Below are 15,976 nucleotides of genomic sequence, written 5' to 3'. Positions count from 1 at the left end.
GTTTAGTGATGACGAGAAAACCCACTCATAGAGTTGTTCGCTCCTCTACGTAAAAAAATTTTCTCAACCCAAACAAGCAGTTTTTACATATATAAAAGTTTTTGTTAATGGGATATACATGAGGGTACTGTATCAAAAAAAAAAAAAAAATCCATATTTGAAAATATCTAGGAACATATCCTCGACATTTCCTGTGAAAATTATGCCTATCACTGAATTACAAGATCAAGAAGGAATTGGGACGTATATTACCTATTCACATTTGGAATCTTGTCCCAAATGACCCTGAAATTGGTGGTGGAGGGGATGCTGGAAGTGAATTTAATTCATGATTCCTTTTCGCTCCAATATTTAATCTGTTAATCAGGGTTACAAGCCTTCTGAAAAGCTATGTAGTTGGTAAAAGAAGGATACCTGCAGAAGATATCCATAGCTCACTTTTAAGTATTCTATGTCTTTTGGCAGTCAGATGTTCACCACAAATGGTGATACCATTGAAAATGTGTCAAATTTTTAAAAATGTAAAGAAATCTGCCTGGATAATACAATTGATAACTGACTGTATTCAATCATTAACAGATAAAAGAATCAAGTTGTGAGAGAGTTATGATGGAGGGGCAGTTGCCCTCCTTCTCTTGTTTCACCATGGCATCATAGTCAGGTGGTATCAACTGCAGTCAACCACTTCAGAGTCTTTTAATACATTTGCAACAGCAGTTTAACTAAGCCCAATCTCACCAGCGATGGCACGTTGAGAGAGACCTTGCTTTTGCAGCTCGACAATTCTGCCACGTTCAAACTCTGTCAACTTTTTAGCCTTTGCCATGTTTTTACCCAATGTAACACAGGAGATTTCAGTGGGAGATGTTGACAATGCTAATGCTTGAATACAAATGATTAAATTTTGTTACATGTTTACCGATTAATGCTTCGTTTCAGTATGCTCTTAAACTTTTGACCAGCTAGTATTCAGGCTAATTCCATAGTGTTCACATTTTCCCTATTAAATGCTACAAAAGTTTTTTATTTTTATTTTCCCTTTTCTTATTTTCATCTTTTGAAGCTCTACTCAAATAAGTGGTTGAGTCTAACAACACAAAATGCATATTTGTTCATGGGCCTTAAGATTTTGGCCAGCAGCATATATTTATAAAGAATTTAATCAATATCATGATTTGCAATACATTTAACAAATTACAACAAGTGGTGAGAAATATGTTTTCTGATTTCAAAAAAATAAATACTAAGACTTATACATACATGAGACAAATTTATTTCCTGTTTATCACTTTGTGTGTATGTTATCACTATAATACTGTAATAAATGATATACCTATTAATAATTTTCATATAAAATTAATTTTAATCAAAAACACATTTTGTTGATTGTACACATAGTTTCTGTGAATCACATTTCCTCATTTAATCTCCAAACTATTTCATTGAAATATTAAGATACTTATGTATCTATCTATTTCAACTTATCTGCTTTCAAGTCAAATGCCTGTTCCACCAGCATCATTTTTAGGTTATTGCATTTTACTTTAATGCTAATTTTGGCAATAGAATTCTCATCTTTACACAATTTAATGAACAGTGATCATTACTTTTCTTAACATTACACTTGATTTTCTTGTAACACTTTAGTTACTTGTCTATGAGTAGAAAAAGATTGGTAACCACAACCATCATTCTCACAAACCGATAAAAACAAAACCACTTTAAATTAAAATTTATAAAAAAAAAGCCTTAAAAATATGCTCACTATAAAATAAAAACAGATGATGGTTTGTTGAACAATTTGAATATATGCATTATCTTTCCATCCAGCCTTCATTTCTCTTTACATAACTCCTCATTCCCTCTCGGGAGAAACAATGGAATAATTATTTACCCATAATTATAAGAAGTGTGGAAGTAACAGGATCATTTATGCCAGTTGTGCAGTATGTTACAGCATCTGTTGAACCAGCTGGGATAACCCCTAAGCAGATCTGTGGTGTAACAAGAGAGCTGCTTGGCACATCATAGTTAACTCCAGCCTTTTTCTGTGTTCTCACGAGGAGGCCATTCAAAAGTTCACTGAACATCCCATCACCACCAACACAAACTACACTGCAAAAGAAGCAAACAAAAGTTTAGCATTAAAAACATCACTACTGCCAGTACACATCATGCAACAGTAGAATTATCATACACTTAAACACCAAAAATTGGGTATACATATGCACCATACTGTATCATACACATCAGCTCAAGAAAAAAACCAAACAAATGTCAAACACTGCAGGAACAGTTTTGAAGATACCAACTTCAAGCTTCTGTAGTTTCCATTAATTATTCTCTTATGTATGATTATCTATTTCAATAAGAGTAATTCCAAATACTTGGAGACTGGGACAAGTAGCATCTAAGCATACAGCTCTGCACTGAACACTCACATGTCAACTGTGTCAATAATCGTGTTTAAGTAAAAAAATGTTAATTTATTTTAAGCCACAATGGCTAAAATTATATAGTTTAAATTATAACAATAAAATAACACTCATTTCTTACTTAAACAGAGAGAAATTAAAGCTTAATCTTTTTATGACTGAAGTTGTTTACATTGGGTAATGTAATTACTTCCATTGTGTTTTCAAGGATTGTGTTTATCATCAATTTCCAGTTTTACTTAGTCTTAAAAATCATTTTACAGAGTATTAAGAAAATATTTAAATTCCCATAAAAAGATCCAACATCATCAGAAACCTATTTTTAAGAACTGACAATTTATTCAACATTTTCCTTTTTTTAAACTTCAAATACCCCTCTCAAAGTTCTTTGATTTATAAAGCATTTCCCTTTTCAAAATTTGAGTACCTTTCTCAAAGCTTTTTAATAATATTTTCATTTAATTTTTATATCGAAATTACTAAAAATGTTTTACACTTTACATAAAAATTTCAAGACCAATACTTTCAAAAATACTTTATTTAATAGAAAAAGTTAAACAACGTGAACCTGTTTTTCCATTCAGTGAGTGTTTCTTATGATGTAAAAACAAACAACTTAGATTAGATGATTTTGATACATCAAGTTTTTCCCTCCTTTTTCAATTTCTTATACTTTTTTGTTTCTTATTACATTAATTTTTGTATTTTTGTACGTGTTTTTAAAAACAGATCAGTGACATAGTGTCAGAAAAAGTACAAGCAAAATTGTAGCTGGAATAACCTTGTTAAAAGGATGTAAAGAACCATAACATGTGGCCTTAATTATTTCAAACAATCAAGTGAATTTTCTCAAAGAACACATCACTTGATACTCATGTCACTGAACCACAGTTGACTACACATGCTAGACAAAAGAACATAAAAAGGCTCAAGTCTAATGAATTAGACAAAATTAGTTCCTTGATCAACTCAAAGTGATACACCCTAACAATTTAAAACAATTAGAGACTACAAATGTGCAAGACTTCAAACAAAAATTGTGCAAACAGAGGGAAATGAAATCACAAGTAAAAACATACAGTGAGGTAAAAAAGTATTCACTGACTTAAAGATTTAACCAATATTACATAAGAAATGTAGGTCACACACATAGAATGAGCTTAAAATATTAATATCTGCACACTTCAGTCACTAACTTCCATGGAAAATGGTCAATTAATTTTACAAGTTACATCTGGCCTTAATTCAACTTACCCATCAAAATGTTCTATATCAATCTCCTGAATCATATTTCGTGCATGGTTAGCATACTGAGTAACTAAAAACAAAAATAAGAGGTTTCTTAATATAAACAAATGTGATCTATTTACTGTCAAAACACACAGAATTTATTTTTAATTATTTATATATAAGCACATCGATTGGATAAGAATCTAACTTCTTTGTGTTAATCCTAGAATTATAAATGGAATCCAAATAGTTTTCAGACCATGTTTTTTTAAATTATTTATCTATTAAATTGCTTATGGTCCATGACTTTGTTCATTACAAGGTCCTGAATACCTATAAGAGACATACAAGGTTTAACCCATAGACTACTGATTTGTCTTACATGGTACAGTTCATCTACAGCAGTTGAATGTGAGCATGCAGTATACAGTGTATGTTTTGCCAAAATTACATTTATTGCAGCTGCAGTCAATGGGTTAAACAAAGATACCATTAATACTGAAATTAATTCGTCTAAAAACTTTGAGTTCTGTGATGTATTATACATGGAAAATGAGCAGTTTCATCCAATGTTTGAAATCAGGTTTTTTCAGCATTTTAAACTACAAAAATATGTTAATTTACTCAATTTAAATGTAATATATGGATCCCAATGGAAGGAAACAACATGAAAACAAATCAATAACTTAGGGTTAATACAAATTCTATTAATGTTGAGCATTAAAAGTGGGACAATATTCCTATATACGAAAGAATACAACCATTTAAGCTACTATATATTTCAAGCAAAGTTCTTAACTATTTTGACATTTTGAACAAGCAGGTAGGAACATAAACTTTGGTATTATAAACCTCTAATAGATGGGTTGTACTTAACTAAATGTTTTACTTTTTAAAGAAAGGAATGATTGTAAATCTTACATACTGGCTCTTTCTTTACATATAAAAAAAATTACAATTAAACTTCATGTTAACATAATATGCAATTGACCTCATATTGCATTATTCTTTGGTTTTTAACCTCTATGTACATGTACCACAGTAATATACAATGAAATGTGCAGGGTGTACAAGATTATCTTCCAGTCTGTTTTTTTTCCTAAGTTTAATTTTGCACATTAAGTTATTTTTATGTTATTGTAGTTTTGAGGCTAGAAACTGTATCATTTTTAGAACTGTGTGTAAAATAATCATTGTTTTTAAAGAAAATTGTGAGTTTATAACATTTATGTACACTTCTCTACACTAGGTAACCTCAGAAGATTAAAATGAGAAAGTTCTAGCTAAACAGATAACATTTATTAAGCTAAAACTAAGAAATTCACTTACAGTAAATGAACTGGTCTATAAAATATACTTAAGTTTCACAAAATAAAGTTTGCTACTATTATTTCTAACAAATCTTACCTTTCTTGCCTGAATGTGACTAGAAATTACTAAAGTAGATGCTTTCTTTAATGTATACAGTAAAAGCAGCTCAGTAAGATTAAAACCTGATTAATGTATACTGGTATGATAATAAACTTAGTTCTCTATAAAACTTCTTTACCTACAGTTGTACTTACCAATAACTTCTATATCAATGCCAGCAAGCTGAAGGAGAGGAGCCACCTTTCTTTCAAATATTTGCAGAGCTGCTTTTTTACCTCCATAGGGGTTGATAAATATTAGAAGACGGTGTGGTCTATCTAGACCTACGGATAGAAACAAACCTTTACTCATTTGCAACAACAATTCTTCACAAGTGCATACATTTTGTAGTAGATATTTTTCTAAGGTAAACATCTTGCACTTTTCTTTATAATGTACTACTAGAAACTATTTATGAACTGTTGAAAATCAAATGAATCCTTCAGTTACATTTTCACATGGGCTGAAGGTTCTGATACCATAAGATGAGAATACTTGAGGTTTTTTTTTTCCCAAATCTAAATTTGGACCATTTTAAAATTATTTAATTCTGGGATATGCTAACAGCCATCCTTGTTCCTTCCAGAAATGTTCTCTCTCTCTCTCACTATTTTATAAATGACCAAATATTTAAAAACTGTTTCTAAACTGGTTGATGACAATTAATATAATGTGTGATTGTGGAAGCAAACGTCTATATATAGCACTAGGTTTTGTAATTCTGAAGTTAATCACAATTTAAGTATTTGCTCTGCTAAAACAGTTTTGTATTCTCACCAGTTACTGTGTCATGAGCAACATGTTCAATGCTTGTATGTTTAGTTCACAGCAAATTCCCTACCACTAAGCAGTGTAATGTTGCAAATGATAAATGTATGGTTAAGGTATATTTATATGTAAAGTTTCTCAACTGAGAAATAATCTCAAAATGAGAATTAACTGATGCAGACCCAAAAGACACAACTTTTGAAAAAAAAATCAACTGTATTCATGGAAGCAAAGAAAAACGAACTTACATAGCAAAGCACATGTGCAAAACCAATGATCTCTGAAAACCTTTCCTAAGCTGACTTGAAAGAAATGTCTCATCTATAATGTGAAAGCTAATGTTACGAAAGAAAATCTTTTAACCTCAGAAAACCAATACAATGAAGCTGGGAATATCTTCCCACATCATTAACAAGATAAAATAGAATGTGAAGCTGAAGACTCTCCAGCCCAAAGTTCCAAACTTACATCTCAAAATCAATGTTGTTTTTTTCATATGGAAACACACCTATTGGATTTTTGTCTTCAGTCTGCTTAAACACAATCTTAGAATAAAATGACAAAAGCCTATAAACTCAAGAGCTTTAAAGAGGTGGAACTCTTCTTCTTCAGAAGCAAGTCAGGAATGGTGGTGCAACCAAGCAAGTAACATCATGAAAGTTACCTGAGCTTCCAGGAAGTTATCTTGTGTATTCTTCAATGTACTGTTGTGTGTACCATTTTCAATACAACACAGCCAGAGAAAAGAACATTATGTAATATGTAAAAAATTATAAAAATGTTTGGCTTTAGAAATGGTCAAGAAAAACTATAGATGTTGTTAAAGTAAAATAAAAGGTAACAGACTTAAAAACAAATGTTAAAAAGATCAATTTATAAAGATGGGCATGAAAATTATCATAACTAAACAGTAATTATTAGAAAGATTTGGGGCAAATACTGAGAGTTAACACTACATGAAAAAAATAAAGTATTTTTCTAACAGAAAATAAACTATTCTACAAGCTTCAAAAGTACTTAGATTAGCAATCCATAAGCTTGTTTTATGTCTCTATCAGCTTTAGTCATTTTCAATGCTGATAAGAGTAACATTATTAACTACATTAGTAGATTAGTTGAAGTGTCGAGCAGCGAGATTTTGTTTTTGATGTTAATAGAAGACTTATGATTGTTCTTCAAGAGTCATTTAAGTGTTCGACATACTGATAATTGCATTTTTATTTATTTTTAACACTGTACACCGTAAATTGTATTCTGTATTCTACATGTGATTTTATTTAGGGATTTTAAAGTTTTTCTGGTCATGCTTGTCAGAAAATGATTTAGTAGTTTTTACAAGCCTGCAGAAGTAAACAACAGGAACTTTAGGGAATATATCTATTTAAGATGATCATTCAATTGTAGGAGACAAAAATGTTTTTCCTGAATGTTTGAAATGTTTTTGAGTTTAAAAGTGATAAGTATTAATAACAAAAGGAATTCTATTTGAAAGTTTAGTAGTTGTCTGTTTTAATATTTTTTTCCCACTCAGGTTTGTTAGCTTTCTTGATCTGTCTGTCAGTTTTGGTATCTTTATATCCTTTTTGTAAAATAGTTTCTTTTAAATCCTATGTGTATTTTCTGTAATCAGTTTCATCTGAACATTTTCTTTATTCTAAAGGCTTAACTGTAGGCTATTCTGTTTAGTGTGAGTGGGGTAACAGCTTTTATTATAAATGTACTGTGGTATATCTGCAAGTTTTTGTACAAGTTTGGGTGTAAAATTCCACCATTTATCAAGTTAACCCTACCAACATGCCACCCAACTTATAAAAAAAAAAGTATCCATGAGAGTAATTATACTGTGATTTTTTTAATAACAAATCTTTACAAACTGTGGCAGATTATTAGTATACGTTACAAATCTTTTATACGAAAAATATCAGATCTTTTTAAAAAACCAAGTTTTAAGATTTCTTAGGTAAAATTTTTGTTGTGCCTTTCTTTTCAAATGTTGACCAACCAATCTGCAAAGTAATGTTGGTTTTAAGATTAAAAATAGTTTTATGCATCAGAATGTTTTCAAATTTCACATGTGAAACCTTTATTACTCCATATAATTAACAAATATTTTTAAGAAAAAAATTGTTATTTTCACTACTTCCCTCCCAATTACCCTACAAAAGTAGAAAATAAATTATACGTTTTCATTCTAGAATGTTCCTAAATAAAAACATTAAAACACATTTTTAGCTTTAGCTTGAATAGTTTAACTGGCATAACATTATATATTAAGATATATTTATCTTTATTATAGTGACCTTTCAGCCATGTGTGACTAACATTACAAAAGTTGCAATAATGTAGCACTTGTGCACTCATGTTACCATATCCAAGAATATAAAACAGGCCTAGTCTTTACAAAGTGACGTATCTTGGATGTGTTTTAGTGAACTTATATTTTTTAAAATAGTCACATTTCAGTTATAATACATGAATATATACATATAACACACACCCACATTATTGCTATTTACAAACAAATTTTTAAACTTATTTTTCACACAACAAAGAACACTAAATAAAGAAACATAGCAATTATTCCTTCTAGTTATGAATTTTGTATTTGTTTGCTGCTTGCAATAAGCTGTTAAGCCTTGTCAAATTTCACACATGGAGGATGTGAAATGAAATTTTTTTTAGGTTTTATATAAACATTTTGAAATAATCTAAAATCATAAATTACTATGTGAATACCACAGAATTCCATTATAATTTATCAAGCTCAGTAACTAAGCTGCATTTGGGTCTAATAAAAGATAAAACTGAAATCTCTAAAGTCTTACATTGTTACTTAGATTCTAGCCAGAAAAGTTTGGTGACCAAACACTTCATAAAGGTCAAGAAAGTCACTAGGGAAACATTCTGTACTTTCAATTGGTTATTCACACATTACAGACAGGAGCAGGTGTTACCAAAAAATGGAAAAAAAGTGGATGACACTAATGTGTTTGATTCAGTAAATTTATCCATATCTCAGCAAATGGAAAAGATAGGATGTTCTTACTTTATATTCTAGTTTGTTAATATCAGTAATTTGAGTTTCTAATTCGTATGGAACTACACACTTTGTATTTGGACATCACAAACATCTACTTCAAGCTAATGCTGCATTAAACATGTCACATGACAAAAAATTATATTTAGGATGTTGTTTTTAATATTTACTTCTGAATTTAAAAATTAACTAAAACAGTAAAATTAAAATAATGTACAGTTTGATACTAAACTTACAAACATAGATTCATAAAATAGAAGTACAATAAAACTTAGAATGAGTCTACAAATGCAATGCCATAGTCTTTGACCAGTGAACATTGGAAGACTCACAGAAATATGGTTAATTTGGATGGGAAAGTAATCAAAGGCAGATTTCATAATTTTATGAAAGGTGTTTGCATATGAGAAATTTAAGTGATTCACAACTGGCTGACCAAATGAAAAGTGTGTCATCTGTGTAATGTTTCATCGCACAAAGTTTAATGAGGCTCAGTTGTAAAAGCTGGCTTTCAATATGACCCTTAAAAGCATTGGCATGATTTTGGAGCTATTATTTTTAGAAGATGGTATTCAAATATGATAGAGAATATGTAGAAAGTTTGTCAAGACATATGGTCTATATATGGCTGCATTATCTTTCATAACACAAATTGTGATGTTGGACATTATTTGTAATCATAGCCAGATTAAGCACAACTTATGATGACAGAAGTATTCCTAAAGACAAGAAAATAAATTAAGCATTATTCTTACTGATCAGCCCTCAATATAAATGTATGATTAAAAAAAACACCACCAAAAGTTAAAGAAAAACTTAAAAGTAATAATGGAATAATAATAAAAAGTAATAATTTATAAAACTGTAGTAGGCCAAATTATACAAAAAATATATGTTAGAGAAAGAAATAAAATAGAAGGACCATAAAATATGTTTTGTAATAATTTAAAGGAAAATATGTACACCACAAAACCTTCATCATTCTTAAACTATAAAAAACAAATTCTTATGATACCAATACTCACAGTGTAAGAACATGCATTACATACCAGTTACATGTATTTACTTATCTGTGTTGGTTTATACAATATAGATAATACAAGTGTAATAAGCTACAAATGTACCTATGGCATTTATTCCATTATCTTCATACTTAAGCCTGAAATAACTATAATTGTTCAGTCAAACATTAAAAGACTTGCTTGTTTTACTCTCTCAGCAACATGGCTGAAACCAAATGATCACCTTGTAAAACTTTTTTTGCTGCCCCAAGTAACTCTCTCACCACAGCTCCTTTCTGTGAACGGAAAGTCACTGCAGTTAATCTCCATTTATATTTGCCACATCGTTCAGCATAGTAGAGCTTCACTGCCCGTGCCTGAAGAGGAACCTGCTCTCCAAGTCCAGTCCTACATCGATCAGGGTTGTATCGACAATATTGACATTTCACATGTTTTGTAGAAATATCACAGTCACAAGGAGACAAGGATATAACTTCTTCCCATGGTAGTACTGTCCTGACTAATGAGAAAACAAATTACAAAAATCTTTAAAATGTGACTCTCTTGAGAAACTTGAACCAAAACTACAACATCTAGTTTGTTAACTGTATTATAATTTCAGGAAATTTATTATTTCTACATAATCAAAACTTTCAGTGTATATACAGAATCTCCAAAAATTATACTATGCATTCCAAACCAAAACCAAACCAAGACACAATTACAAACTTATGATTTGGAGTGGATAAAGGGTATTTTTCTGCCACACACCATTTGTCATAAATACACCTGTAAACATGCTCTGTTGCTAGCCATCTAGATATTGGGTGATATTTGATCACCATGCACAAGTTGGTTGGCACACCAGACATCACAGTACTCACAGCATCCCAGTGTTCCTAGATCAATCATATGTATGTTGTAGACAGTGCACTTCACAATAAAGAAAAATATAACAATAAAAAAGTTCATATTAATGACGTCTAACAATTATGCCGATCAAGGGATCATCAATCCATCACAGCTTCATTCTTGTAGAACATGCTTCCTGACTCTTAAAACTGTTGGTACCACTTCTCAATAGCAGTTTTAATTCTTGGATCTTTTGGATATCTTCTATAACATGTACTATAAGGTACAACTTCACTTCTACTAACCAAAGGGCATACAGCCTTCTCTGTTGCTATGTTCATTTATGACATTTGCCAACATTGCATGCTCCATGTGTAATTACACTTATGACAAAAAATACTGCAGATACGTGTCTTTCATCCATCACACAGTAAAATGCATAACTGTTACTGTTTTGGTTAACATTTACAATATGTCCCAGAATTTGTAGTCATCCTGTAAGTGTGTGTGTGTGTGTGTGTGTATACAACTTTAATTATTATAAAAGCAGCCCTTTGTAGCAGTTTTTGTGCATTAGAAATAATTTTAAGTCACTGAACATGATGGTACAAAGTCGAATCACCCACGTTTTATGAGTTCACCAAGTATAAGGGATGTTCATAACTAGTGTCATTTCCTATTAACAAATATTAACAATAAAGCCTTACAAATATGGTTCAGGAAGTAAAATTTATTAATGACTAAATCTACAAATGATCAATAACAGAAATCTTGTCATTAGTAAGGATATCCTTAGACATAATGATTTTTCTTAAGATCAGGCATATATGGTTCGTAGCACTCTGCCGTTGTAGTTCGGGACACATTTCAACTCGACTGTATTCACAGTTTCAATCTAACAAACTTGAAGAAGAATGAATAGAGATAGAGTACAGTGGTGCTGTACTTTACTGTGCTTCACTTTCTAACAGAGACTGACAGTTTGTGCATCAACAAATATTTAAAGTTATGACTGATTAACATAAATTGATTGAACTAGAAAAAGATACCTAATGCACCAACCCTAAATAAAAGAATTATGTTACAATTACACATGTACCAGACAATCAGACATTTACTATATTCCATCAACTGCTCTATAGTAAAGGTCACAATTATAAATTTTACTGGGTTTACCACACATTGATTAATGTTCAACAAATACAGTTTTCTACTTTACCTCAGTAATAATTTTGCTCCAAAGTCAGAAAAAATTTAGGGTTGAACAACACTGGTGGTGTTCAGAAAAACTCACCCTTTTACAGCTATAGATATATTTATAAGATACTCAATTAAAGTGCCAAAATAAGAACAACTCAATAGCAATCAGTACCATTTTATTCCTGTTAAATAATTTTTATAACAGATTTTTTAATTTGACTAGGTTTTTGTACAGTTTCCTTTAACAAGTGCAAGAATTATGCCAACACTTAATTTTTTCTTTAGCTTTTGTTGAAAGATCATGTTATGGGATTCTCTTTTCTTTACCTATTTTATCATATTCTTATAAACATTTGTTTCTAGAGCTAACTGTGACTATAAACTTGTCTTTTGTAGCATTATGTGTATAAATCTTAGTTCATGTCTTTATTTGTACAGATACAAACTGTAAAATGGACTACCAGTACTGTGAAAACTACAGGGATAAAACCCCAAATTTTAGTTGTAAGGTCTCAGTAGCATTAGTTTTAAAGAGAAATTAAAGATTCCAAAGCAATATATGTAGCAATAAATAACATCATTCTTTTATAAGAATAACAATCTTTTAATATTTATCACTTAATGAATTTAATTTATTAATAAGATAAATATAAAATCTTTCACACTACAAAAAACTGCTTGATTTTAGCGTTGTAAATCCGTAAACTTACTGCTTTACCAGCAGAGGACCTAAGGAACAGTACCACCTTACTTGCTAAATGAAATTCACAAGAAACATGACCAAAGCTAAAAACTAACCACTAAACAGCAACCATCCAAATATTATAATGATTTGGCTTTATGGTTAACTGAAACATTCTGCTGAACATTGATATATTAGAATCACAAGATGTGAAATAGGTATCAAGCAGTTGCTAAGGGGTCCAGTGCTGATACTTCTCATTTGTTCAACAATGAAATAACTACCTTCAAGACCAAATTAAAAAGAAAGTTTAACAAGTTATACAAAATTATGATTCTTTGTTATCAGGAACCAACATAATAATGCACTGTACTAGTTTCTCAAAGAAATGGTCACGTCCCTGCTGCAAACATGAAACAAACTGCAAATGAAAAATCTCTCACTATACCTGCATTCAAAAGGACAGGAAGATGACAACTTTCTCTCCATGATTCAAGACACAGTGAACATCTGAAATGACATATGTTCCCATTCATTCTACAAATGTATATTGATGTTAGTGAACAATGTGCTACAGGCTGTGTCCCCAACAATCTGTGTATGTTTCTCAATCTGTTACTTCGTGCCAAGCCTCTACTGTGAGATGTTGATACTGACACACAGTGACAAAAAAAATCTTTCAGATACCATCAAGTACTAAGTATATTACAAGATCATATTTATATAGTAAGTGGGAATAAATATTTAACACTTAAGCACATGGTGCTGGGTAGTAGTCTTCATCAGGTGACACATTCAAAACAATTACAACAAATGTTTCATAATGCTGGGCATATTATCAATTATAGATGCATATCAAAATTTGATATGACCTTGGTTGAAAACACAAAAGACAATGGATGAAAATGGAGTTATTTCTTCAAAATGAGTCAAAGATCATTTTATTTATTTCACAACAGACAATACAGACAATTGAAACAGCCACGACTGGCAAGAACAGTTTCCACACTACCAAAGCAGCAGCTTTAAAAGAGGGTGACCAACTATCTAAAATTAAATTCTAAGCTAGGAAAAGCTAGGAATTTTAATTGCTAATATACTTTACACAACTCATACACAAGTTAAAGAATCTATTCAAGTGAAGTGGGTAAACAACTGTATCAAAAACTGCCCATCAGAATTGAAAGTATAGACTACAGATATTGCTTTCATGCTTATGAGGCAATCTGAAAAGCATAAACCTACATTGTCTTGGACTGGATTCAACCAAACAGTAGACTACTTTTGGTAAAATGTTTGAATGATATTCAATAACAATAATGATGTATTTATCAGCTGAGTGAGTGTATAATTCATTTCAAAGTTTAGAATATGTGACAAAATGAGAAAGGGAGTCAACTACAAATACATGAGTAACGCTAACACAGTTAACATGAGTGAAAACATAACTAATTTCATGAATGAAAACAATATTTTGGAACCTGCCTATTGAAACTGATTGATATTCATTAAAACTTTGAACAAAATAAAGAGTTGTTCATGAAACATTTCATTTGAGAATAAAACCATTACTGAGATAAGTTATGGAACAGTTGTCAAACATGGATATTTTATTGATATATTATTATTATTATATTAAACTTGATTTTTTGCATCTATTGAATAATCTATCTTGAACTGTGTAAAATTGAAACTTTAGTGTACATACATAACTTGTAATTAATCAGGCAAGATATTCCAGAGTTCAGATGTGGTGAATGATTGACTGAATGACCAACCAGTTAACTTGTGTCTGAGCTTTTATTCCATGTATTTACCAGCAACCATTGCTTTTCGCTAAAAGCAGCAAATTACAGATACTGAAAATGCAATATATCTGCCATTTTCTTTTGAAAACTGAGGATATAAAATACAGCTTAGCAAACAGTGTTTTTCAAAACAGTAGATATTTTGAAATTCTGTTCTATCTATAAAATTATGTCCATAGAACAAATAATAAGGTACTTTTTTTATGGCTGGCCCCCAAGTTTAATAAATTCTTTATTGTCCAGTTATTTTAATATTATGTATTCTTCTAAACTGTTCTAAAACATTTGTTGGGTTAACAAAGTAACATGTGACACTGATGTCTTTTTTAACACAGCCAAAATTATGTCACAAAAAACAAGGATAATACTAATAATAAAATTTCCATCTCTATGGACAATATTAATTTGAGGTTAAAAATAAAATCTAAGTTAGTTTTGTGAAACTTAAGCATATTGAAATGATATGCCAACTTCTCAAAATTTATTAAATGTTCTCTGTAATAATTTAAAAAACAAACATGTCAAGTACACATATTAATATTACACTATCTTGCAACAACAGATTATCAAAATATATATAAAAATTTGTAATCCAAACTTTTGGTGTATTGCCATACTATTAAAAAACAACTGTAAAGCTTAAGATTCTTTACTTTGAGTTTGAAAAACTGTTTAGTTTATGTAATTTAAATATTTAAAATATTTATTTCCTGCTATAATGTCTCCCTCTTCCCCAAAAATAAAGAACAGAGTGCTGTCATCATGATAGTCGTAAGGTTGTATTATTTTATTCCGAAATCCTGGAAACAACAATAAACTAAAAGAAACACTCCAAATTCTAAAGGTTTCTCGCATAATCACTGTACATTTTGCTGCGTAATACCAGTAATGAATAACAACACTAACACTACAAACAGGTTGATGTGACTGAAACTGTATTATAATTTATAATTACAAAAAAAAAGCTCTTCTAATATTATACTTACGATCTGTGCTTGCTTCTTGTTCCCAGCATATATAATCACTGGTTAAACTCACTCGATAAAGTTTATTTTTGACGACGAAACGATTCCTGAACAAAACATTTCCTTCCGCCATGCTTTGTTACCAGCTGATAATTTGCAGTGCCCTCTGTTTCCTCAATTTAAAACTTAGGGATCTAGTTTACATTTTACGGAGATGAGTATGACTTTCGCGAAGCCTTTTAAAATTTTATACAAGAGAATCTGATGAAATAATCACATTTTAAATGCATCAATAGTTTAGGTTTGTTTGTTTTAGAATTTTGTGCAAAGTTACACGAGAACAATCTGCGCTAGTCGTCCCTAATTTAGCACTGTAAGACTAGGGAGAAGGCAGCTTGTCACCGCCAATTCTTGGGCTACTCTTTTACCAACGTTTTTATTTTTTTAAATTTCGCGCAAAGCTACACGAAGACAATCTGCGCTAACCGTCCCTAATTTAGCAGTGTAAAACTAGAGGGAAGACAGCTAATCATTACTACCCACAGCCAACTTTTGGGCTATTCTTTTACCAACGAATAGTGGAATTGA

At 30.7% G+C, this 15,976-nt stretch overlaps 1 protein-coding gene across 3 annotated transcripts in view; it reads right to left on the bottom strand.

Annotated features, from left to right (window-relative positions):
* LOC143238646 (ceramide kinase-like) overlaps positions 1 to 15,564 on the bottom strand; it is a 31,385-nt gene extending 15,821 nt beyond the window's left edge. For 2 of the 3 annotated variants that reach the window (XM_076479054.1, XM_076479055.1), the window contains exons 1-5: positions 15,410 to 15,564; positions 10,126 to 10,401; positions 5,231 to 5,359; positions 3,690 to 3,753; positions 1,895 to 2,115 (exon numbers count right to left, since the gene is read on the bottom strand). In XM_076479054.1, coding sequence (XP_076335169.1) covers positions 1,895 to 2,115; positions 3,690 to 3,753; positions 5,231 to 5,359; positions 10,126 to 10,401; positions 15,410 to 15,521 — 802 coding nt within the window. In that variant the 5' untranslated portion in view covers positions 15,522 to 15,564. The remainder of the gene's footprint in view (positions 1 to 1,894; positions 2,116 to 3,689; positions 3,754 to 5,230; positions 5,360 to 10,125; positions 10,402 to 15,409) is intronic. The other variant, XM_076479056.1, reaches the window with a different exon arrangement.
* Positions 15,565 to 15,976: the final 412 nt, after the last annotated feature.

Source organism: Tachypleus tridentatus, chromosome 13, assembly GCF_004210375.1.
Source record: "Tachypleus tridentatus isolate NWPU-2018 chromosome 13, ASM421037v1, whole genome shotgun sequence".
Classification (NCBI taxonomy): domain Eukaryota; kingdom Metazoa; phylum Arthropoda; class Merostomata; order Xiphosura; family Limulidae; genus Tachypleus; species Tachypleus tridentatus.
Note: the sequence above shows the minus strand (reverse complement) of the source record. Positions and strands in the feature narration are given on the sequence as shown.